We start from the raw sequence: 26602 nt of genomic DNA, 5'->3' as shown, positions 1-26602 counted from the left end.
TGAGTAAATCCAAAGACACTACTTTCATCGGATTTTTCAACTTATTTCTAATACATAGAGAAAGGCTTAAGGCGTGGACTTGAGCCTTAAAGGGAGTATTGGAATGAGGGAGGGTGATTAAGTGGAAATTAAGTTTTGACTAGGGGAGGTGGAAGAGGAAAATTGAAAAACACTGTGTCTATCCAGCTCATCAAAATACAATGTTTGCCATATCCTGATAATAGATCTGGGGATGAAGTTGCATCTTTCAAAACCCTGTAGGTAAAATAAGGAGAGAGAATGGGGAAAGATAAATTCAAATTTTGTTTTGAGGAAAGGATAAAGGCTAAACAATTTTCGCATCTAGTCCTGACGATAATACCGTTTTTGCAGTTGAAGCTCCTCTTAGACTTGCAATTTGAGCATGGTTATGTGCCAAGGTAATCAAAATAACACTGTGTGCTGCCGGGATGTCAATCGAAGTATCTCCAATACCTTAAGAACAGCTAAAGATACAAGTTTAAACTTTCAGAGAATGTTGACAGAGGTTTCAAATCAAATTAAAAGACACTGCCTAAGGGATCAAGTTGGAATTTTAGAGGGGGAGCATAATATTTGCATACTATAACTTTAATAGGACTTATAATCCACGCATGGTAAATTGAAAAGCAAAATCAAGAGATAATAGGTGTTTTCTGGTTGTCACAATGGTGCATCGGCAATATGCCAGGAATTGCTCTGGGTATTAAGTTAATATTTTCAAGAAATGTAAAGGGGGCAAGAAGACATTGCATTATGAATCTAAGGGAAGTATTGAGCCTAATTAAAAGACACTTTGTTCTTCCGTGATATCAAAATACTGCATCTGTAACCTCCCGGTAACGGAAATGGGCCATTGAGATGGGAATTCTGAAGCTCTAGTGTTCTTTTAAAGATTTGGAAGTGGTTCAGGACAACCAACTTTCTCCATTGTTTTTTTTTTCCTTTCTGATCCTGTCCTCACCCCCTCCAAAGAAAAAACAACAAAGATATTCGTTTGACATTCTTAGATGACCATTTTGTTTAAAATGGGGCACTAGTGTGGTATGTTCGTTTTATCTCTGACTTGGTTATTTATTGTATTTTCCAGGTCCATTTTGATTTTCTGGTCTGTAAGTTCATGTTAAATAGTAATTCCTGCTCGCGTTTTTTAACTGATTTCATCAAAAGGCAATATTTAACATTTACCACATAAACAGGAAGTGCAAAGTTCAAATAAGTCCACCTTCTCTGCGGAAATACGTCTGGATTTGTATAATTTTTTCCATAACTTAAATTATTTTATAGTCAATCCTCCCTTACCCATTCAGACTTTAATTAATGTCCCCTTCAAAAATATTCAACCACCTCAGGCCGTTGTTGTATTAAAAAAAAAGCAATGGAAATAAGTTTATGTCTTTAATTAGGAAAAATTTGCATACTAAATCTTGTCTCTTGTCATATCCGACACCTTTTCCATGCTTTAGTTTATCTCAGAAACAAATGGGACTTTATTTTATTACAAGTTAAAATAGTTTGAGCTTCCCCAATGAAGCAATTACTCTAATCTAGAATAAAAAAAATGGTATTTTTGAAACTTACTTGGCACGCATCTTGCCTTCCACCATTTTGACCTCCAGCACACAAGACCCTTTCATCAATGACCACAGATTTAAATCTTGAATAGGAGGTTTTGCAGTCGTCACGTTTTGCCACTAATACTTGGGCTTGTTGTAACACATCACTTGCTCTTCCCTCTACAAGTATAATAAAATATAAATATAATAATAAAATGATTATAAACAATGAGGAACGTGAACATAAAGTTGCTTCCAAGTTAGGACACATTTGATTAGCTTTTATTCAGTATTTCCACTCAAAACTATTTTTCCTGAAAAACCTACATTTTGACCTTTTGATAGAATAAAAAATACCAGCACAAAAACTCAGGTAACTTTTTTAATTTTTGGCCCTGACTCCTACATCGTAGTCTAGAAATAAAATTGAGACCCAAGACCTTGCAAATGATCCGTTTTAGTCTTTCACAGTGGCAGATCATAAATCCACAAAATCCAACTGATTATAGAAGTAAATTGTAGGTCAGAATCAGCTAGAGTCAATTATGTTGAAATTGTGGAATTCAAAACTTGAAAAATGTCCATAGAATGTAATCTTTATGCCGATTATAAGTATGTTAACAGGTAAACTTCAAAGCTAATATCCCATTTTAATATCCCAAGAAAAGTTGTATAACGTTAGAAAAGGAACAGAAACACGAAACACCACCCTAATGTGACACATTTCTCACAAGAATTGCATCACCAAATTTCTAATCTCTTAAAGGCCTAGTTTTGTAGTCCTGTCTACAAAATGCAAATTGCTTATGCAAGAAATTATTTCCTGAAGAAAATGTTCAAGCATGTAACTATATTTATTTTTCTTATTTTCTGCTGCTAGAGATAATCATATAAGACCAGTGATTGTAAAACATGGGAAATTGGGATGGCTCATTCAAACTGAAATAAAATTTAGAGCACCTATTTCAAGGTCAAGAGAAACCATGAAATCGACAATTACTTATATCCAGCTTTTTTGCACGAAGCTTTAGCTTAGACCCAAATAGGGCTAAAAGACTTTGGTGTGAAGCTCTGAGACAGCCAGTCTATTCAGAACAACTGAAAAGCTCTATACCAGATCTTTAAATCTCGAAGGCAGTGTTGCTAAGTGAAAAACATTTACTCCTAAAATATAGTCTGTCAATATGAGCCGAGAACGGTAAAAAAAGATAATGATTTCACTTGATCAGAAATTCGAAGTAATCATCTGCTCACAAAAATCAACATGTTCGTTCTCAGTTCTGGGACTGCAGCACTAGGCGTTACTCGTACTTTTCTCAAACATCTTTTCATTTTAGGATCATGTTTCATCCGGTAGCATAAAACACTTGCAATTACGAACGTACATTCATTGCACTCTAAGTCACTTACAGGAAAATGCTAGTAAGACTGTAGCATAAAGAGGATAGGAGAATTGAGGAGGCTACCTCCTTGTATATGTATGTGAAAATGTCAATTTTCTACTACAATTAAGGAGTTTCTCACAGGGTTCAAATTAAGAAATATAAATTCCTATATTGAGTATCTAATTTTTTCGTATTTGTTCTAACAAAATAGTCCCATGTTTGCTTTTTTGACAGTAGCCTTGAAATTATAAATTTACCACTTTTTATTACAGCAATGAGCTAATGTTTAAATAGAGCAAGGTGGCGTTCCTTTATGGTCAGTTTCTTTTTTGGTCACTCTTCACTTGTATTGAAAGGAGCTTTCGTTATTCCTACTTGAATAAGAGGAAAAGTGTGCTTAATGGGCTTACCTCCTTTACTTAAAAAAGTAAAGGGTCAAAGGGGTGACGTCCCTATTCATACACAAAGTAATTTATATTCTATTATAGTTCGAATATCACTCTTTACTTTCATTAGCGAAAACTTTTTTATTTATTCAATCATGCAATTGTTTGTTGAAGATCACTACCATGACTTTTCATGAAATAATGTTAAAAAAACACATTATTGTGTTTAATAATGTTAAAAAATAATATTAAAAATCACATTATTCCTTATATCTTATTTTGAAGTTTGTGTGGTGCAGTGGTTAGTGTGTTGAAATTATACTTTGAAGGTCGCAGGTTCAATTCCAGCTGCAAGCAATTTCCGTACATTATTCAATTTAAAGTCTAAAACAAAGTTCAATTAAAACCTTCTACTTGAAATTCTCTTGAATGACACAGAAACCATTTTTGATGAACTATACCGACCTTTTATGTAATCTTTTACTTGGTTGCTAGCTACCGCTGCAACCAGGAATTCAATAAATAACTAATACAGGAGATTCTGTTGACTGACACCATTTATAATGACAACCATTATCGATCCTTTATGTAAAATTCTTTAATATAATTTCTTTTCCTACGCTCTGAATTTCCTAAATCTTTGGATCTTACCAACATAGGATTCTTCCGGAAACTTTATGATGAGATTTTCACTAAAATAAAAGTTTTCATCTCCTTTAATCTTCTTTTGCAGGTGTGGGCGAGCCAGAGCTTCGTTTATACCTTAATCTATATTACTCTCTCAATGTTCATATTATAGATCCATGATAGTTTCTAGTCTGTCTTCGATGATTTTTGAGTCATTGTTGATTGATCATATTTGGCAACAGTGTGCCATGCCTCCTTTCAGTTTAGGTTTCAACCGCGTCTCAGTTGTGACTACGCCTTATGGAAATTATGTACAATATTAAAGGATGCTGAAAGGTCAGGTAGCCCTTTGGCAATTGGCAGACTTGATATTAGTAATGCTTTCTAATTTCTAATTCATTCTCAGACTATGCTTGAGTTATTAAAAGGGGGGTATCTGATGATGTAGTTCGACCTCATTATTGTATGTGTAGACACCTCCAAGTACGCCTAAAGATTGGATCTTCGCTCCTTCCTTTAGAACTCCATTTGAATCTTGGAATTAAACAAGGGGCCATTACCTCTCTTACCATTCACAATAACGCGACCCTAAGAGCCCAAGGGGATTTATTGCCTTCCTCTACATTGAATGGTGTTAGTTTGTCAGTTTTATGTTATGCAGATGACCTTCTTAACCTAAGTAGGGCTCTGAATAGTTTGGAAATAAGTTCTAGGGATAATAATAAAAATTATAAGGAGATTGGTCTTTCTTTATATGCGGCCAGGTCTCACGTGTGAGTGGTCTGTGCTTTGTTTGTGCGGTGTGTGTGTGTGGTGTGGTGCGTGTGGTGAATGTGTGCGGTGTGTGTGTGTTGTTTGCATGTCTGGTTTATGTATGGTGTGTGTATGTGGTGTGTGTGTAGTGTGTGTGGTATGTATGTGTATGGTGTGTGTGTGTGGTGAGTGTGTAAATGTCTCTGGGCTAAAACATCGGAATAAAACTTACTAAAATCGGTAGTTCCCCATCCTGCAACGAAAGGGTTCATTCTGGTGAATTCTTCACTTCTAAGTTCTGGATTAAGGGGAAGACATATTGGACTGATTTCATCTGTAAAGAAAATAAAATAAAAATAAATGGTTAGTCCTCCTACAATGATTTTCTCTCTCTTTGGAAGCACCAAACTCTGCTACTTATAATCTCTCATATCAGTAACTATTTGGTTATGGTTTGACATTAAGAAAGGCCTGGCTTTTTGAAGACCAGTAAGATGTTTTTCTAAACATTTTTCAAAGAAAAAGTTTTTCAAAAAAAACTAAAATGGCTATTTAAAACTTAAGGTGAAAAGAAATAAAGTCATATTATTGTTCAAGCTCAAAACAAACAGAAGTAATATCAATTGAAAAATAATGAAACCCGTAACGAGCATTAATCAAAACGAAGAGTCACATCAAACATGAAGAAAAAAGATACAGCTATAGGTGAACAAACAAATCCTAAAACTTACCAAAAGTTAAATTAACTATTAGGTTATAGCACTTAAGGAAAAAGTTAAATGTTAAATGTTAAAAAGTTAAAAATGTTAAGTTGTTAATGTTAAATGTAATGTTAAAAAATGTAATGTTAATGCAATGTAATGTTAAAAAAAGTTAAAGATGTTAAAAAGTTAAAAGTTAAAGGAAAAAAGATAAGGAAAAAGTTAAAGAAAGATGGGTGGAACATTTTGAGAATGTGCTAAACCGAGATACAGTTGCAGGAAAAGATATAGATGAAAATGAAAAAGTTTGTGATACCTTGGATGTGAAGGAAGATTTGTTTAGTGAGGAAGAATTAGCGACAGTACTAGAAGGATTAAAAAATAATAAGGCCCCAGGTGCTGATAGTATGATTAATGAGTTCCTTACATATGGTGGCTCTGAGGTTAGGAATAAGCTACTGAAGATTATGAACATGATTTTTGAAAAAGGGGAAGTACCCAATGATTTTATGAAAACCTTAATTAAACCACTGTATAAGAAAGGTGACAAGAGTGAATGTCGTAATTATCGAGGCATTAGTCTGGTCTCTGTAGGTAGCAAATTACTGAGTAATATGATACTTTTAAGACTGAGACATGCTGTAGACAAAGTTTTAAGGGAAGAACAATGCGGTTTTAGAAAAGGTAGAGGATGTGTCGACCATGTTTTCACTCTTAGGTTAATAACTGAGAAGTCCCTTCGTTGTCAAACACCTTTGGTCCTTAGTTTTATCGATTATGAGCAAGCTTTCGATTCTGTTGATAGAACAGCGTTAACAAAGGTCTTATCGTTATATGGTATACCAGAAAAATACATTAAAGTGATTTGCGCTATGTACAAGAATAATACTGCTGTGGTTAAGGTAGGAAATGAGGTTAGCAACTGGTTTTGTATTAAATCAGGATTTAAGCAGGGTTGTGTTCTATCCCTCTTTATATGGATTATTTTGATGGACTTCACCTTAAGGAGCACAGGAAAGGCAATTGGAGACCATGGAATCAAATGGGGAGGAAAAACGCTCCTGGACTTAGATTATGCTGATGATTTAAGCATATTAGGTGAAAGTGTAAGCAAAATGAATGGATTTTTAGAGGTTTTGCTAGTTCAGGGTGCTAAAATAGGCTTGAAAATTAATGTTAAGAAGACTAAGTCACTAAGGCTAGGAATAAGTGAAGATGAACAGGTGACATTAGGTAACGAAAAGATTGATCAGGTTGGGAGCTTCAGTTACCTTGGTAGTATTATTAGTAAAGATGGTGGGAGCAGTGAAGATGTTAAAAGTAGAATAGCTAAAGCTCAGGGTGTTTTTTCACAGTTAAAAAAAGTTTGGAAGAATAGAAAGATAAGCCTACAAACCAAGATTAGAATATTGGAAGCTACAGTGATGACAGTGGTCAAATATGGCTCTGAAGCATGGACACTCCGAAAAGCAGATGAAAATTTACTAGATGTTTTCCAGAGAAATTGCCTACGGATTGTTCTGGGTACCCGGCTGACTGACCGTATTTCAAACAGTAGGTTGTACGAAAAGTGTGGTTCAATCCCGCTTTCTGGGGCTATAATGAAAGAAAGGTTGAGATGGCTAGGCCACTTTCTACGGATGAAGGATGACAGATTACCGAAGATTGTCCTTTTTGGCCAACCGTCTGGGGCTACACGGAAAGCAGGTCGTCCTTGTCTGGGTTGGGAGGATGTCATAAATAAGGATTTAAAGGAAATGGGAACTTCCTGGGAGGGTGTAAAGAGGGAGTCTTTAAATAGATTAGGTTGGAGGAGGAGCGTGCGTAGCTGTGTTGGCCTCAGGCGGCTTGGTGCTGCAGTGAGTTATTAGTAGTAGTAGTAGTAGTAGTAGTAATAGCACTTAATTAGAACGTACGTAAGCATTTATGATTATAACTAGAGCAGATAAAAGCAATTCTTTGGTTGCCATGGATACGGCAGATTACGACACAAAAATTTAGACACATCTAAATGACAAAATGGTTATGTATAGCCTTCAAACCTTTGCTTTTTTCAAAAAAAAAATTATATATGTAATTCGGTTGATTTAGTTGAAAAACTCAAAAACGTAAATATTTCAGAAAATACAATTATCAGTAGCTTTGACATTGTATTTATGTATTCAAATATTAAATTAGTAGAATCCAAGAAATTATTAGAAAATAAAATAAATGAAAATTATGACTTAATAGAAGTTTCAGCAACAGGATTAGATTGCGACGTTCTAATGACCTTGGTTAAACTTTGTAACAAGTACACAATGTATTTCCAATTCCATAATTCTTTCTACCAACAGATAAATGGCTTAATCATGGGTGCGCCTCTCTTCCCGTTACTGATGAATATTTATGTGGAGCATATTGAAAATTGGGCATTAAATTCGTATTTTTTGAAACATATCTTTTGGGGACGTTACATGGATGAAATAATTTCACTTTGGAATTATGGGGAAAGTGAACTTGTTTTTTTTTAGATTACCTTAATTAATATGACAGGAATTTACAGTTTACCTTAGAAATTGAAATTAACAATAAAACCTCATTCCTAGATGTTCTAATCATTCGTAACTAAATTGAACAAAATTTTACTATTTACAGAAAACCAAAACAAAACAATAGATATTTACATTTTAAATCAAACCAGCCCCCACAAGTTAAAAGAGGGGTCGTAATATCTCTCTTCAGTCGTACCCTAAACACTTATTCTGATTCCTACATCACAGCTAAACTAGACTTTATCAGGGACATGCTTTTTGGAAATGGGTATCCTCTTTTATTTATTAATAATACAATTAACCGTAGACTGAAAAGACACTACCGTAAAGTTGACGATAATTTACCATGTGAGGATCCGGATAACCCCCAAAACATATTTTGCCTCCTATATATCCCAAAAATCACTAGAAATCTTAGAAAATTATGCACACGAAATAATCTGTATGTTGTATTTACCAATAATTTGAAATCATGAATTTCCTAGATTCTGGTAAAGATAAAACTCCAGTTACTCGCCAAAGAGGTGTGTATCAAATACCATGTGACTGTGGCAAATTCTATGTAGGGAGAACCCACCAGAATTTCGAGAAACGCCTACAACAGCATAAGGATGATATCACCAAAGCTCTGAGTTCTAATATTACTTCTGTTTCTTTTTATTCTACTTTAAGCAGCAATACTTTAGAAAATCCTAGCTACAAAATACTTTTTGAAGAATTCACCATTATTAGCTATGATCTAGGCATAAAGCAAGTAGTTCGAGAAGCAATTGAAATCAGACTGTAGATTAGTAATAATATTTCCCTAAATAGGGATTTGGGAGGATATTCACTAAATGCACTATACACAAATTTAATTAAAAATGACCTTACGAAATATTATAAAAACCAATAGATATTAACACAGAACCTGTCACAAATAGACCTATGAGATCAGCAGCGAAAAAAGCTAGGCTGGCATTAAAAACGTGTTTTTAAATCATTTTTATTCATCTCGATGACTTTATCAAGTCAATTTGTGCAGGTCCCTGACACGCCTACCAATTTTGATCGTCCTAGCACTTCCAAAAGCACCAAACTCGCCAAAGCCCTGAACCCCGCCCCCTAATTCCCGCAATGAGAGCGAATCCAGTACGGTTACGTCAATCACGTATCTAAGACATTTGTTTATTCTACCCGACAAGTTTCATCCCGACTCCTCCACTCTAAGCGTTTTCCAAGATTTCCGATTTCCCCCTCTAACTCCCCCCAATGTCAACAGATCTGGTCGGGATTTAAAATAAAAGCTCTGAAACATGAGCTCCTTCTAAATATCAAATTTCGTTAAGATTTGGTCACCCGTTCTGAAGTTAAAAATACCTCAGTGTTTCTAATTTTTCCAAAATAACACGCCCCACATCCTCCAAGGAGAGCGGATCCGTTTCAATTATGTCAATCACGTATCTACAGCTATGCTTAATCTTTCCATCAAGTTTCTTCCCCATATTTCCATTCGAAGCGTTTTCGAAGATATCTGTTTGCCCCTCTAATCCCCCCTCATGTCTTGGATCTAATTCGAGTCGAAAATGGAGCATCTGAGATATAAGATCCTTCTATTAATCAAGTCCCATTAAGATCCAAACATCTATTCGTAAGGTAAAGATACCCCAATCTTCACGTTTTCGAAGAATTTTGGTTTCCCGCTCCAGCTCTCACGAATGTCGCAGGATCTGGTCAGAATTTAAAATAAGAGCTTTAAAGCACAAGATGCTTCTAGATATCAAATTTCATTAAGATCACATCATCCGTTTGTAAGTTACAAATACCTCATTTTTTCTAATTTTTCCGACTTATTCCCTCCCCTCCCCCCCCCCCAACTTCACCAAAGAGAGCATATCTGGTCCGGCTATGTCAGTCGCGTATCTTGGACTTGTTTTTATTCTTCCCACCCAGATTCATCCTTATCTCTCCGCTTTAAGTATTTTCTAAGATATCCGCCCCCCACAAACTGCCCCCCCCCCAATGACGCTGGATCCAGTCGGTATTTGAAATGATAGATATGAGTTTCGAAGTCCTTCTAAATCAGAAGTTTTATGAAGATCCAATCACTCCTTCGTGAGTTAAAAATATGTCATTGCTTATAATTCTTCGGCATTACCCCCCCCCCCCCAACTCACCCAAATAGAGCAGATCTGTTCCGATTATATGTGAATCGCGTATCTAGGACTTGTGCTTATTTTTCCCACCAAGTTTCATCCAGATCCCTCCACTCTAAGCGTTTTCCAAGATTTTAGGTCCGCCCAACTCCCCCCCCCCAATGTCACCAGATCTGATTGGGATTTAAAATGTGAGCTTCGAGACACGATATCCTTCCAAAAATCAAATTTCATTCAAATCTGACCACCCTTTTGTAAGTTAAAAATACCTCATTTTTTCTAGTTTTTCCGATTTAACCGTCCCTCCATTCCCCCCAGATGGTCGAATAGGAGAAGAGGCAGTTTCTAATTTAATCTGACCTGGAAGTGCCTAAAGTAGCAAAACCGGGACAGACAGACTGACAGACTGACAGAATTTGCGATCGCTATATGTCACTAGGAAGATACCAAGTGCCATAAAAAGGTATGGCATGGATCTTGTTTGCTTGCTGTTAAATCATTTACAGACCTTACAAGAGCATAAGGACTTTCAATTTTCAATGTAATGAACCTCACCCCATTGATATAAAAATATATAATTTTTATTTTGTTGTTTTAAAGTCCTTAATATTTTTTTGACCTACTACATTAGCCTCCATAGCGCAAGGACTTGTAACCATAACCATTTTTTAGTCCGTATGCAATCAATTTTGATGAAATATATTTTTTTTTACCTTTAGCTCCATTGAATTGAAATTTGCTGACAATTAATTTCTAAAACAAAGTTTTTAGTTTGAGTGCTTTTATTCTTTTTCAATATTTGACGGGTCAGGATGTCGGATGGGTTTAAGCAGGGGGAAAAACTGTACTTTTTTTTATTAATTCTGATTCCTATGAAAATTTTGTTTTGGTAGAATTCTGTGTAAGGCTTTTTCAATGCTACGTATGTGGAGATAAATGTAAGAACCGTAACACGAGACCATATCCATAACCTTAGCATTACACAAAACGTAAACTATTACGCTTTCAATTTGAAAAGTCCCTTATATATTGAAACACGATTGACTGAGTTGATTGAAAAGCCTTAAGGAAGTTCCTACACCTCATAGTTTTTAGATCATTCCTAGTGCTATTTTTACTTCTGTTCTATAAGCTAGCTGTTGGCCCCAACAATGTACCACTGTAAATAAATTCATATCTATCTACAGTACTATGTACTGAGAGATGGTATCAACTATTTTCTCTTAGAGAAAATATCGTATTCATTTCTTATTACTTCATTTCAGTCTTTGGTCCTTATTATGAGATAAAAGGTTAAAATGAAATTCATTTAACAAATAATTTTATGTTATATCCTCTTAGTTAAACTTTGTTTTCCCTCTCATTTATCTTTTATATACTTTTTCATTTTTATTTGTCTGTTATTTTGAAGGAATGTGTTCATTGATGTATCCATTTTTATAAACAACTCCTTCCATTCATTTGTTGCATAATATTGTTTTTTATAAAAATACCTGAGTTGATATAGTTTAGGAACCGTCATAATGCTTACTTGTAAAAGGCACAGATCTGGCTAGGGTAAGAATAGCAATATCATTCTGCCAAGATTTTCCTTGGCCGTCGTAATCTTCGTGAATTGTCTTCTTAGCAATTGAAATATCAATGGGATTTGCGCCGTCAGAAGCGGACGCCAGATCATGCTCGCCAAGTCTCACTAGGGCCCTAAAGTATTGTAATAGGATTATTCTATTATTATTGTTCATATTTTCCCCTTCGAAAACAAAGGTACAATAGAATGGACGTAGTAATCACTAGAAATAACAAAAATAGGACACAGACACACATTAGCAATTCAAATGCACGACAAAAAACGCTTCGCAAAAAACATTACATTAATACGAACAAACTAACACGAACACATTGACGACCATAGGTAATGAGAAGCCATTTAAAACAGGATAAAGATTTATTAATACTAACGTTTGGTTCTGCAATGTATTTGGTTCTGCGGGATCCCGGTGGCTTCGCCACCGGGCTCCAGCATGGCATGTGGCAGACTTCTATACATGGATTCTCAATGTCCCTTGTGTTCTAAACGCAGGCGGTGCTGGACCCAGCGGCTTCGCCACCAGGCTTCAGCATGACACGCGGCAGGCTTCTATATATGGATTCTCATTGTACCTTCTGTTCTAACCGCAGACAGTGCTGCGGTACGCGGCACCGCCGGGCCCCAGCATGGCACGCGGCAGGCTTTTATATATGGGTTCTCACTGTCCCTTGTGTTCTGTGTCCCGGCAACACTGTGTCATTTTTGGATCGAATTGATGGGTCCCAGCAACGCTGTCATTTTTGGATCGAATTGATGACGTAAATTGAACATTCCTAATCCGGCCCTTCTTTTTGGGCCATAAGCCTGGTTTTGCGTTGTTCCGGTTTCTTTTCTCTTCTTTTTTCTTCTTTTTTAGTTGTTCTCTTTTTTTATTTTTTCGTTGCTTTTATTTTTTTAATTTTCCTCTTTATTTTTTTTATAGGTTTTTTCCTTTTTTAGCTTTCTTTATTTATTTTAATTTTTTCAGTTTTTTATAAAAGATAGTTTTTAATTCTTTTAAGTTTGTTTTTAGTTAGATTCGCAGTTTGGTTTTAGAAAAGGTCATTATACAGTGCATGCCGTTCATCACCTTTTAGATTGTGTAAATAGTGCGTTAGAAAATAATTTGATCCCTCTAACTATTTTTATTGATTTGAAGAAGGCGTTTGACACTGTGGATTTTGAAGTTTTACTGAAAAGACTGCGGAACCTTGGAATTAAAGATACAGCATTAAGTTGGTTTCGGTCTTATCTATGTGGAAGATCAATGAAGGTGGTTATGAGTGATATATATAGTGCAGCTATGCCTATAAATTGTGGTGTTCCCCAAGGATCAGTCCTTGGCCCGTTACTCTTCTTGGTATACGTGGATACTCTTCGATTTTATCTAAATGATTCAGTTTTATCCTCTTTCGCCGATGATACAGCTATCACAGTATTTGCCCGGACTTCAAAAGAGGTTGTGCAAAAAGCGAACCACGTCCTTAGTCGGCTTCATGTTTTTACTGCTCTAAGCTCACTTTCAGTAAATCCAAGAAAAACAAATTTTATGGTGTTTAGTAGAACTGGTGTACCTGAACTTCTTGAAAATGTGCTTTATAACGGTGTTGGCATAACACAGGTGTTTTTTTGTAAATATCTCGGATTTTATATTGATTTTAATTTGTCTTGGAAGAAGCATGGTGAAATAGTGTCGGCAAAAGCAGCTAGAAGATTGGGAGTGATGAGGAGGCTGAAAAAAGTGTTCCCGGTAGCAGTTGTCAAATTGTAATACAGTGCTATTGTGCACCCCTACATCACGTACGGTTGTTCTGTTTGGACAAGCAAATTCTTTTCTCCTTCTGTCTCTCTCTCTTGTTTTTTGTGTTTGTGCTGTTGCATTGGTGATTTCTCTTTTCATGATATATATATATATATATATATATATATAGCCTATATATATATATATATATATATATATATATATATATATATATATACATATATATATATCTATATATATAAAAATAAGTTGTCTGTCTGTCTGTGTGTCAGGTGACGTCATGTTTCTGTGTTGACTGACGTCATGAAATTAGTTGTCAGGCGACGTCATGTTTCTGTGTCGGCTGACGTCATGAAATTAGTTGTCGTCATTGAATTGGATCGTGAACAAAGTTACAGTACGAGTGATCTATTGTCGTATGTACAAAATAACATTTCCAAGTTAACGTCGGAACAAAAAGACATTTATGATACGATAATGCATTGTGTCGATAACAACGTTGGAGAAATTTTCTTTTTGGATGCGCCAGGAGGTACTGGTAAAACGTTTGTGATAAAACTGATTCTGGCATCAATTCGATCAAAAAATGATATAGCGTTGGCAATTGCGTCGTCCGGAATAGCCGCAACATTGCTGCCTAGTGGAAGAACTGCTCATTCCGCTTTGAAATTGCCTCTGAACTTGCATTCTACACAAACTCCCACGTGCAATATTTCCAAATCATCTGGGATGGGTAAAGTATTGCAGCAATGCAAACTTATTATTTGGGATGAGTGCACAATGGCACACAAAAAATCGCTCGAGGCTCTGGATCAATGCTTGAAAGATTTGCGAGGGAAGTCGAAACCCTTTGGCAGCACCTTATATTGCTTGCGGGAGATTTCAGGCAAACATTACCTATAATACCTAGATCAACTATATTTATATATATATATATACATATATATATATATATATATATATATATATATATATATATATATATATATATATATATATATATATATATATATATATACTAGCTGACGAATGAATGCTTGCCTGAAAAATTCTAATTTATGGGCACACGTAAAAATATTAAAATTAACTACAAATATGCGTGTCCGATTGCGAAACGATGACTCTGGTCAAACATTTTCAGATCAATTGCTGACAATTGGAAACGGAAAGCTCCCAGTAGACTCAATTTCAGGACATATACAACTACCTGCTGTTTTCTGTAATTTAGTGACGTCCAAAAATGAATTGATTGAAAAAGTATTTCCGAATATTCTAAGAAATTATAAAAATAATAAATTGCTAAGTGAAAGAGCGATTCTCGCACCCAAAAATATAGACGTCTACGAAATCAACAATATTGTTTTGACCAAGATTCGAGACCAGGCAGTCCTTTACAAGTCAGTCGACACAGTTTTGGAACCAAATGAAGCGGTTAATTATCCATCTGAATTTTTAAATTCCATAGATCTTTCAGGGTTTCCACCACACGTGCTACAACTAAAAATAGGCGTACCAATAAATACTTTTAAGCTAAGTTGTGTGTATGCATGTTTGTTTGTTTGTAAAAAGAGCGTTTGCATATGACGTCATTATTAGTACATACGGCTTTGTATATGGACAGACAATGGGAAAGCCAAGAATGTTGTATATTCGCAATTTTTACGTAGTTTGAAACACATATATAAATCTATCTATATTCACAGGTGGGACACAGGGACACAACTACAATGGCGCGTAACTAATATGGCGCGTAACGACTTACGCGCGCGGGGGGGGCTTGGGGGGGGGGGCGCGAAACGCCCCACCAACTAGGTGTTGGGGTGGCCTGAAGCGCCACCCCAACAGCTAGTATATATATAAAAATAAGATGTCTCTGTGTCTGTCGAGTGACGTCATGTCATCATGTCATGTCGTCATGAAGTTAGTTGTCGTCATGTTTGTTATGTCGATGACGTCATTAAAGGTATTTAAGACATTCGTTCACGGAAAAATGTTAATTGTAAAATGACTGAAGAGCCTACAATGGCAACAGCCGAGGAAGCTGCTCAAAGAGTCTATGTCAAAAAACTTGCTGCTGATAGAGAAAGTAAGAAAAGAAAGCGTGCCGAGGAATAACAAGAACAGCAAGAAAACAGGCTTGCGGCTGAAAGAGAAAGTAAGAACAGAAAGCGTGCCGAGGAACTACCAGAGCAACGCGAAACCAGACTTGCAACTAAAAGAGAAAGTGAAAAAAGAAGGCTTGCCGAGGAATCAAAAGAACAGCAAGAAACCGGCTTGCGGCTGATAGAGAAAGTAAGAAAAGAAAGCGTGCCGAGGAATCACAAGAGCAACCTGGGTCAGTGCGATGCTGTATGTACTCAGTGGAATGGCAAAAACGAGGATTGCCACACGCACATATACTAATCTGGCTACATTATAAAATTACTTCTAACGAAATTGATGATGTGATTTTCGCTGAAATACCTGATGAAAATGTCGATAAGGGGTTATATGATATTGTTGTAAAAAATATGATACATGGACCTTGCGGTGCACTGAACGAAAATTCGCCATGCATGGCCAAAGGTGCACAAAGCAATATCCTCGACTTTTAGTACCCAACACAAATATTGGCAATGATGGTTACCCACAATATAGAAGAAGATCTACTGAAGATGGCAGTAAAATAGCAATAATAAAGAAGCGTAACGGTACCACCATCGAAGTAGATAACCAGTGGGTTATTCTATATTCCCCATTATTATCAAAAACATATAATGCACCCATAAACGTTGAATACTGTAACTCCGTAAAGGCAATCAAATACATATGTAAATGCGTCGACAAAGGCAGTGACATGGCAGTTTTTGGCTTGCAGTCCAAAATCAAAGATATCGATGAAATCGTACAATATCAGGCTGGAAGATACATAAGCAGTAATGAAGCTGTTTGGCGAATTATTTCATTTCCGATACATGAACGTTGTCCAGCTGTTGTTCACTTAGCGGTACATTTACAGAATGGTCAACGTGTTTATTTTTTGGAATCCAACGTGCAACAAAGAGCCCTGAATCGACCGGATACAAAGTTAACTGCTTTCTTTTCGCTATGCAAAAATGATTCTTTTGCAAAAAAAACTGCTGTATACTGAAGTGCCTTCGTATTACACGTGGAATACTAAAAATAAAGTATTTGAACGTCGAAAACAGGGTAAGTCAGTCGACGGCCAACCTACCATCTTCAAAGATACCACAATAGTTCACCCCACCGTTCACCCCAGTCAACATGAATGATTCTTTCTACGCCTGCTTTTGGTGAATGTACCCGGTTCGACGTCCTTTGAGTATTTGAGAATAGTAAACGGTACTATACATGACACTTCCCGTAGTGCATGCCAAGCTCTGAATTTATTGGAGAATGACCAACACTGGGATAACTGCATCAATGACGCGTGCGAAACGTCAACTCCAATTCAAATTCTTGCATTGTTTGGAATCATTCTAACAACTTGCTCTCCTTCAGCTCCTACAGAGTTATGGGGAAAATATAAATCGAAAATGTCCGAAGATATTTTCCATCGAAAACGGTTAGAGACGTCAGATATGACTTTTGATTTTACATCAGAAATTTATAACTACACTTTAGTTATTATAGAAGATTTGTGCGTATGTATGGCAAACAAACCTCTTCAGGATTTGGGAATGCCTTCACCTAATCGTACCGCTGCTGTTTCGACATGTGTAGAATTGGATCGTAAACAAAGTTACAGTACGAGTGATCTATTGTCGTATGTACAAAATAACATTTCCAAGTTAACGTCGGAACAAAAAGACGTTTATGAAACGATAATACATTGTATCGATAACAACGTTGGAGAAATTTTCTTTTTGGATGCGCCAGGAGGTACTGTTAAAACGTTTGTGATAAAACTGATTCTGGCATCAATTCGATCATAAAATGATATAGCGTTGGCATTTGCGTCGTCTGGAATAGCCGCAACGTTGCTGCCTGGTGAAAGAACTGCTTATTCCGCTTTGAAATTGCCTCTGAATTTGCATTCTATAGAAAATCCCACGTGCACTATTTCCAAATCATCTGGAATGGGTAAAGTATTGCAGCAATGCAAACTTATTAATTGGGACGAGTGCACAATGGCACACAAAAAATCGCTCAAGGCTCTGGATCAATGTTTGAAAGATTTGTGAGGGAATTCGAAACCCTTTGGCAGCACATTAATATTGCTTGCGGGAGATTTCAGGAAAACATTACCTATAATACGTAGATCAACCCCTGCAGACGAAATGAATGCTTGCCTGAAAAATTCTAATTTATGGGCACACGTAAAAACATTAAAATTAACTACAAATATGCGTGTCCGATTGCAAAACCATTACTCTCGTCAAACAGTTTCAGATCAATTGCTGGCAATTGGAAACGGAAAGCACCTAGTAGACTCAATTTCAGGACGTATACAACTACCTGCTGAATTCTGTAATTTAGTGACGTCCAAAAATGAATTGATTGAAAAAGTATTTCCGAATACTCTAAACAATTATAAAATATCCATCTGAATTTTTAAATTCCGTGGATCTTTCAGGGTTTCCGCCACACGTGCTACAACTTAAACAATAATACTGTTAAGAAATATCAACCCACCAAAGCTTTGCAATGGCACGCGACTCGCCGTAAAAAAAATCAGTGGAAAACGTAATAGAGGCCACAATCTTGACAGGGCCTTTTGAGGGTGAGGCTGTTCTTATTCCTCGCATTCCCATGATTCCAACGGATCTGCCTTTTCAATTTAAAAGATTGCAATTCCCAACTGTGAAACTACAAATATGCGTGTCCGATTGCAAAACGATGACTCTGGTCAAACAGTAGACTCAATTTCAGGACGTATACAACTACCTGCTGATTTCTGTAATTTAGTGACGTCCAAAAATGAATTGATTGAAAAAGTATTTCCGAATATTCTAAAAAATTATAAAAATAATAAATGGCTAAGTGAAAGAGCGATTCTCGCACCCAAAAATATAGACGTCCACGAAATCAACAATATTGTTTTGACCAAGATTCGAGACCAGGCAGTCCTTTACAAGTCAGTCGACACAGTTTTGGAACCAAATGAAGCGGTTAATTATCCATCTGAATTTTAAATTCCATAGATCCTTCAGGGTTTCCACCACACGTGCTACAACTAAAAATAGGCGTACCAATAATACTTTTAAGAAATATCAACCCACCAAAGCTTTGGAATGGCACGCGACTTGCCGTAAAAAGAACAATGGGAAACCTAATAGAGGCCACAATCTTGACAGGGCCTTATGAGGGTGAGGCTGTTCTTATTCCTCGCATTCCCATGATTCCAACGGATCTGCTTTTTCAGTTTAAAAGATTGCAATTCCCAATTCGATTAGTATTTGCAATCACCATTAACAAAGCTCAAGGTCAATCATTAGAAAAATGTGGTATAGATCTTAATACTGATTGTTTTTCCCATGGACAATTGTACGTTGCATGTTCGAGGGTCGGTAAACCTGACAATGTATTTATATGCAGCGACAATTGGACAGCGAAGAATGTTGTATATTCGCAAGTTTTACGCAGTTAATTTGTATTGTATCTATCTATCAATCTATCTATATAAAAACGAGTTGTGTGGATGCATGTTTGTTTGTTTGTAAAAAGAGCGTTTGCATATGACGTCATTATTAGTACATACGGCTTTGTATATGCACAGACAATGGGAAAGCCAAGAATGTTGTTTATTCGCAATTTTTACGTAGTTTGAAACACATATATAAATCTATCTATATTCACAGGTGGGACACAGGGACACAACTACAATGGCTCATAACTAATATGGCGCGTAACGACTTACGCGCGCGGGGGGCTTGGGGGGGCGCGAAGCGCCCCACCAACTAGGTGTTGGTGGCGCCCCACCAACAGCTATATATATATATATATATATATATATATATATATATATATATACATATATATATATATATATATATATATATATATATATATATATATATATATATATATATATATATATATATATATATATATATATATATATATATATATATATATATATATATATATATATATATATATATATATATATATATATATATATATATATATATATATATATGGATAATGTAAACGGTTCTTGTCCAAGGAAGCAAATGTAAAACATACTTGACAAATCTGAAGAAGATTGATCATCGGTGTTTTTAATCTGTAACTATAGGACATTTCCAGTATGGAAAAATTCCAGTGGAAGGGCTATGGCGTTGTAGATGGATGCTAGAAGGTGACGGCTGAACCGCTGTTTACTTTTATGATTCCAGCGTAATTCTAACTAATTCTAATTCCAACGTGTGTAGTTTATCTAATAACTAATTCTACGTATAACGTGAGTTATCAACAAACAGCGTGTGTGGCCGATAGATGAGCCGATTGAAAAGCCTGGCCATGTAACGGGGTCTGCGAGTTTGAGGAAAAGAACCGTGCAGATTTTAACCACATTTAAACATAATAAACATTTTATTGAGGGTGTTCTCATATTACTTGTGCTTATAAATTACCCTACTATAACGTTCATATATATTTCAAGCAATATTTCAGCTTATCCTTGACGACCAGTGTAAAATCTTTTTCCTTAAATTGATAATTTGTTCTTACTGTTAAAAAACAACTGGAAATGATGGAAATCGTTAACTGAGATGTAGTTTTAGTAAATACTCCATAGTATTTAAGAAAAAGGGATAAAAAATTGAAATATTCTGGGATCTTTTTAGTTATTCTTGTCAATCAAAGGAGAAGCATGGAGCAATACGGGAAAAAAAAATGTCCCCTCCTTTGTTGTCCTTGACAACTACTTACGTTATAAGTAGCAACACATCGTAATTACTGCTTTAACTCTCAAAGAATTAATAACTGAAACACAAACGTTGTGTTTGCCGAACGTAAAATTGAAATTACCACTCTTAAATTTAGTATTTTAAATTCTTGACTTAAATTAAATGCCAAGGCTAATTTTAACCAGTATCCATTGAAGTTTTAAGAAACAGGATGATGTAGAATATCCTAGAAAAAGAATATTAGAATATTTTTGGTGAACAAAATCTCGAATGTAATGGGCTAGCTGAGGATTATCCACCATTATGTAGGGCTTGGGCCTCATAGTAGTTTATATTAATCATATGCAGTTAAAATCATTCCAAATTTATAACATGAAAAACTGAAATATGATATGAAATACCAAACCAAAAAATCATGCTCGTTGAACACCCAGAAAGAACCTGATAACAGATGCAAACATCTTGCTAAATAAATACACTTATTTAGTTCGCTTTTGCTATTGTATTTTTAAAAAGAAAAACTTAATATTTCAAAAGTGCTAATAAAAATTAGTTAAAACAAATGTGAGGGGTGACGAAGGTGAAGAAAGTTTTCTCTCGTGAAGTACAGACGCTCTAAGTAGGATTGGAGAAAGGGTAAAGATGGAGAAAGACTTTTAAAAGCTTGTAGAAGTAGCATATCATAAATAGGGTGCTAAAAATGTGAGAATAAAACTCACAAATCATCTTTGTCATACACACAATGAGCAGCTGTTAAAATATGCCTATTTGTAATAAGAGAGCCACCACATCCAAAGTCAACTCCCTTACTTGGGTCTTCAGTATATCCCAGGAGAGCCATCCATGGCCAGGCGCCTGAAATAAAAAGCACAAAAGAAATGAGTTTTAAACTTTTAATAAAACTAAAAGTTGTATTCAGTTGACCTAAAAAAGTTACACAATATTTAATCATATTACTTCAATAAAAATAAATCTCAGTTCTGTATAAGCACACCATTCAAAATTAAATGATGTACTTATGCTGAAACTTAGGGTTTCACTAGTGCTAATAAAAAATAGGGCAAGGCATGCCTTATATGAAAATCATGGATTGACAACCCAAGACCGGCAACCGGAAAATAGAATTGTTTTTTGTTGTTGTTTTTTTTTTCCAACCCTTATGAATTTTCTAATTGATGATAAGGTGGAAAAAATCAGCAATAGACAACGATACATCTGTTACTCTTTAAGACCCTTTCAGACACACTCTTTGTTATGTCTGTCAATAAGAACACGAGCTCAAACAAAAGGGCTGTTGAATTAGAATAGAGAAGAATTGTTAAGTCTATAAAACTTTAGCCTAAAAAGCAGTAGGCAGAGTAGGAGACAACTTCCCTCGTGTATGGAATAACTTCTGTTAGTTTTAAACATTAATATAGTTATTTACTTTTATTTGAAAAAAACTTAATTTTATTGAATTGAAATTTAAAGCAGACAAAATGTATTATAGGCCTACCTCACTCAATATATCATGCATAAATAGCTAAAATGAACTGACTGTAATTTTCTGTATTTGTAGAATTGTGAAAACGCTGTGCTTTAGTTAAAACACTGGTTTTAGGGTAGTAAAATATAAAATACTTTCTGAAGCAAGAAAGTATTCTTAGAATAGAAAAAACAAAGCAATTAATGAAGTTTTTATATAACTTGAAGTTATTAGGTGTATCCCCCCCCCGAATCATTTCCTCCAGAAAACTCCTTCCTGAGGTAAAATTTAGCGGCCACAGAGAAAGTATGACAAATAAAGATTATGATGGAAAGATGGAATTTCGGGCTATTCTGCCAGTATTTCAACAAATAGGCAGAATATCTGGTGTAGAATAACCCATAATATTTATTTACACATTTTTATTTTGTTTCAATTTTTATTTTTGTTTCTGGGAATTGGGTAAGATAAAAATTAACACGGGATATATGGGGTAGCTATGAACCCTGAAGACAGACATATTTGACATTTAGAAGTCTTTGAACAGAAAAGATATCTCAAAATTTTGGTTCGATATTTTAGGGGTTAAAGGAGGGCCTGATAGCAGAAAAAGAACCAAGAGGGAGGCTGATTGCCCTCCAGAAGCTGTAGTCTTTTCAAAATCGCACTAGAACTTTCAATTTTCAATCAAATGAGCCACCTCACATGTGTGTAAGATAGTCATTTCCATTTGAAGGAATGACAAAAAGGTTTGTGGCCCTTTTCCGCCTCTTTTGTTTACTGCATTTTGAATATTTGCTTTTTGTACCTACTGCCTTGGGGTTCACTAGCCCGACGTTTTTACAAGTCCTTTTCTGAGCCACATTTATTACAAGAGGCAACCCTTTCAAAGGGACCAATCCCTTGAATATTTTTAGTACACTACTTCCCTTAGTCCAAGGATTTAAGGCTGTAAGGTTGAATATTTATTGCAGATATGGCTTTTTGACAAGTGTGACTTTCTTCTACTCTTTATCATTGAATTTCAGGTGTCGAATTATTTCTAATCCATTTTCAGCTTCGATGGCAAAGTTCTTTCGAAATAAGGGGATACACCCCTAAGGAAACGAGTGTAAGCTTTTCTTCCAAATAGGTGGGGCAAATAAGCAAAAAAAACAATCCATCATTCAAACATGGAAGTGTAGACTTGGTTCTTTCTATGAATTTTGCGCCCTAAAAATGATTGTTTTCCAGGGAAAGTTACTTCTTCTCACCTCACAATTATGATGACCTTATTCAACAAAAAAATAACCCCTAAAAGTTTCATGCCAATGGACACCCAAGCTCTAAATCAAAGAAACCTGACTTTTTCCACCATAAAATCTATCTTTAAGAAATTGATAGTTCTTATAGTTTACGGTCCTTATCCAAAGAGCTCTTGAAGCTATATAATCGATTCTTAAACACGTAACCTGTACATATATTTTAATGCATTGGAACATTGTATACAAATAGGAAAAGAGGAATATTAGCGCTAAAAATCTCTGAAAACAAAGTTTTTGGTAGAATTTGCCAGCCTCCCCTACCCTAACAAGGAATTTCGTGAAATTCCCTCGCCTTGCCTTTACTTCCTTTGTACCGGTAGACCTATTACTTTATATTTAATGCTAAATAGCTAAAGATTGTCGCTAAAGAGGGAGCACTATTAAAACCCCACCCTATCACCAGCAATAAAGGTGTAAAAAAAGGAGGATACAGCATTAGACTTTACAGTACCTATCGGCGGTGCTGATCTCCGTTTCTTGACCCTTCAGTCAGGAAGTGCAATGGGGAGCTGGGGGCCAACCATCCTGTGCTGTCACATACCCTTCCTGTTTACCTTCCCCAGATTTCTCCAGGTACCCATTTAAAGATGGGCCGACTCTGACTAAGCTTACAGAGTCACGCCTCTGACTCCCGTCCCAAACTGAACAATTGGGTACGCTGGGATTCGAACCCGCGTCTTTTCAGACAAAGGATCCCAAATCCAGCGCACCAACCGACTCGGCTAGGACGGCTATACAAAAATAAAGGTGTGGACCAGAAATATTCTTGAAAATCAATAGCGATTAGGTATTCCTTTCTACCCTCCCTCCCCCCAGAACTCATACTATATTTATTTGAAGGAATAAAGAGAGTTAAGATGTTTTGACATGTAAATACACTCTTTGAGACAGCTGCACCCCCTCCTTTCCCGCTTACAAAATAACCAACAACCTATCCTTACTAATAGTTAATGCGCACACATCGTCGCACATTATTTTATGAAACATTAAATAAAAAACAAGGTTTTTTAACGGAAAGTAAGGAGCGGCATTAAAACTTAAAACGAACAAAAATTACTTCTTATATGAAAGGGACTCCTTCCTTATCAACGCCCCGCTCTTTACGCTAAAGTTTGAGTCTTTCTCTTAACTCTACTTTTTAAAACAATAGAAAACTTTAGCGTAAAGAGAGGGGCGTTGATGAGGAAGCAGCCCCTTTCATATACGAAGTAATTGCTGTTTGTTGTAAATTTTAATGCCGCTGCTTACTTTCCGTTAAAAAAAAACTTTTTTTTTATTTAATTTCTGAACGTTTTTGAATCAATGCATGTTTTGATTTTGGCTCTCCGCAGATGAATAATTAAACCGACATTTGCATATTTAGTTTTTTGCCTGAATGGCTTTCTCATAGTTTTGATCGAACGATTTTGAGAAAAAAAGGAGCGGGGGAGGAGGCCTAGTTGCCCTCGGATTTTTTGGTTAGTTAAAAAGGCAACTAGAACTTTTAATTTTTTACGAATGTTTTTATTACTAAAAGATATACGTAACTTACAAACCAGCTTACGTAACGAACTTCTGTATTCTCATGTTTTTATTACGTATATGAGGGGGTTTATCCCCTCGCCAGTACCTCGCTCTTTACACTAACGCTTAAATTTTGTTCCAATTTCTTAAGAATGACCCCTGAATCACAAAAAACGTAGAATAAATAGTTGAAATTACTAAAAATACTTTAGCGTAAAGAGCGGGGTATTAGGAGGAGGTTAGCCCATCATATGCGTAATAATTTCTGTTCGTTTTAAGTCTTAATGCTTCTCCTTACTTTCAGTTGAAAAAACGTTTTTATATTTTTTTTTTCATCGTTTTTTTTTAATAATGCCAGAAAATTTTGCGCTCCCTTCATGAAAGTTTTCTTCCTCCCTGAAAAATTCCTCCAAGGAAAGGTCCCCCAACATCCCCCTCTTCTCAACCCCCCCCCCCCCCAACCTAAAAATCCCCCTGAAAACGTCTGTACACTTCCAATTTGACCATTACTATATGTAAGCACTGGTCAAAGTTTGTAACTTGTACCCCCTCCCACGGGGGCTGTGGGGGAGTAAGTCGTCCCCAAAGACATAGTTATAAGGTTTTTCGACTACGGTGAATAAAATAACCATCTCAGAATTTTGATCCGGTGACTTTGGGAAAATAGTTAGCCTGGGAGGGGCCCTAGGTGCCCTCCAATTTTTTTGGTCCCTTAAAAAGGGCACTAGAACTTTTCATTTCCGTTAGAATGAGCCCTCTTGCAAGATTCTAGGACCACTGGGTCGATACGATCATCCCTGGGAAAAAAACCAACAAAAAAACAAACAAATAAACACGCATCCGTGATCTGCCTTCTTGCAAAAAATACAAGATTCCATATTTTTGTACATAGGAGCTTGAAACTATAACAACAGGGTTCTCTGATACGCCGAATCTGATGGTTTTATTTTAGTTAAGATTCTATGACTTTTAGGGGTTGTTTCCCCCTGTTTCCTAAAATAAGGCAAATTTTCTCAGGCTTGTACTTTTGATGGGTAAGAATAACTTGATAAACCTTATATATTTAAAATCAGCATTAAAATACGATTCTTTTGATGTAGCTATTGGTATGAAAATTCCATTTTTTTTTAGTTTTGGTTTCTATTGAGCCGGGTCGCTCCTTACTACAGTTCGTTACCACGAACTGTTCGATGAGACAAATTAGGTTAGTAAATGAAGCTTTAAAATAAATCACCAAATTCTTTTTCAGACTTTTCTTGAGGAGGACTCACAATTGACGCACGAAACCTGAAAAATGCCGTGGACCATCCTAACAAATCATGTGTTATTCGTTGACGCTAAGTAGATGTGAAATACGGTGCATATGTATGATTGTTTATACCTTTTCCTATGCAAATAGCTTTAATATTACCTAGTGCTGCAGGCTCTCCATCAACTATTCTTGTATTTGTTGCTGAAGATTTGCCACAAGTCTGTGGCAGCAGTGCTTGAATATTACCACTGGGCCTTGGTTGGCTAACTGGCTGTGTTGGTTGCAATGTAGGATTACCACTAAATTGATTCCCACCTTGATTTTGAACTGCTGGTGCTGGTGCAAATAGGGATTGAATGTTGAATGAAAATGGAGGGCAACATACCTTAAAAATGAGTCAACCAGCTAAATAAGTTCAACCTGAGAAAGGCAGATTTGGAATTTCAAATATATTAGCATCTTGTAATATTCCTTAGACTCAGAAGACAGCGTTCTTAGAAATTTGGAAAAACAGTTCAAAGTTTTATTGACTGTCACCAAAAAAAGGGAAACAAGTAAAACTAATCAGACAAAAAAAAAATAGAAACCAGCTGATTGATAAATTAATTTTTTTTTCCAATGGCATGGAAAATAAAAGTTTCTTTTATTAACAAAAAAACCTATTCTGTGTGGAAATTGTGATATAAGGCATATAAAATGAAGACAAAATCAGACTAGTAGATAACAGGAATAGCTGCTAAAATATCTTTTTTCTATAAATGTTCGAATTTATCGAAGCATTAAAGTTTGTTTTTTCTTAA

General features: G+C 35.9%; 1 protein-coding gene and 1 long non-coding RNA gene across 5 annotated transcripts in view; one reads left to right on the top strand and one right to left on the bottom strand.

The window, feature by feature from the left end:
- The window catches only part of LOC136035316 (venom protease-like), a 46198-nt gene that overhangs the window by 2966 nt on the left and 16630 nt on the right, over positions 1-26602 (bottom strand). The window contains exons 3-7 of the mRNA XM_065717026.1: positions 25962-26187; positions 20998-21133; positions 11627-11796; positions 4958-5059; positions 1600-1754 (exon numbers count right to left, since the gene is read on the bottom strand). Coding sequence (XP_065573098.1) covers positions 1600-1754; positions 4958-5059; positions 11627-11796; positions 20998-21133; positions 25962-26187 — 789 coding nt within the window. The remainder of the gene's footprint in view (positions 1-1599; positions 1755-4957; positions 5060-11626; positions 11797-20997; positions 21134-25961; positions 26188-26602) is intronic.
- The window catches only part of LOC136035318 (uncharacterized), a 117962-nt gene that overhangs the window by 85178 nt on the left and 6182 nt on the right, over positions 1-26602 (top strand). For all 4 annotated transcript variants that reach the window (XR_010619390.1, XR_010619391.1, XR_010619389.1 and 1 more), the window contains one exon: positions 25800-25915. This is a non-coding gene — a long non-coding RNA (uncharacterized LOC136035318). The remainder of the gene's footprint in view (positions 1-25799; positions 25916-26602) is intronic.

The sequence above is a fragment of the Artemia franciscana genome, chromosome 14 (genome assembly GCF_032884065.1).
Source record: "Artemia franciscana chromosome 14, ASM3288406v1, whole genome shotgun sequence".
Lineage (NCBI taxonomy): Eukaryota > Metazoa > Arthropoda > Branchiopoda > Anostraca > Artemiidae > Artemia > Artemia franciscana.
This window is presented reverse-complemented; position numbering and strand designations above follow the sequence as displayed.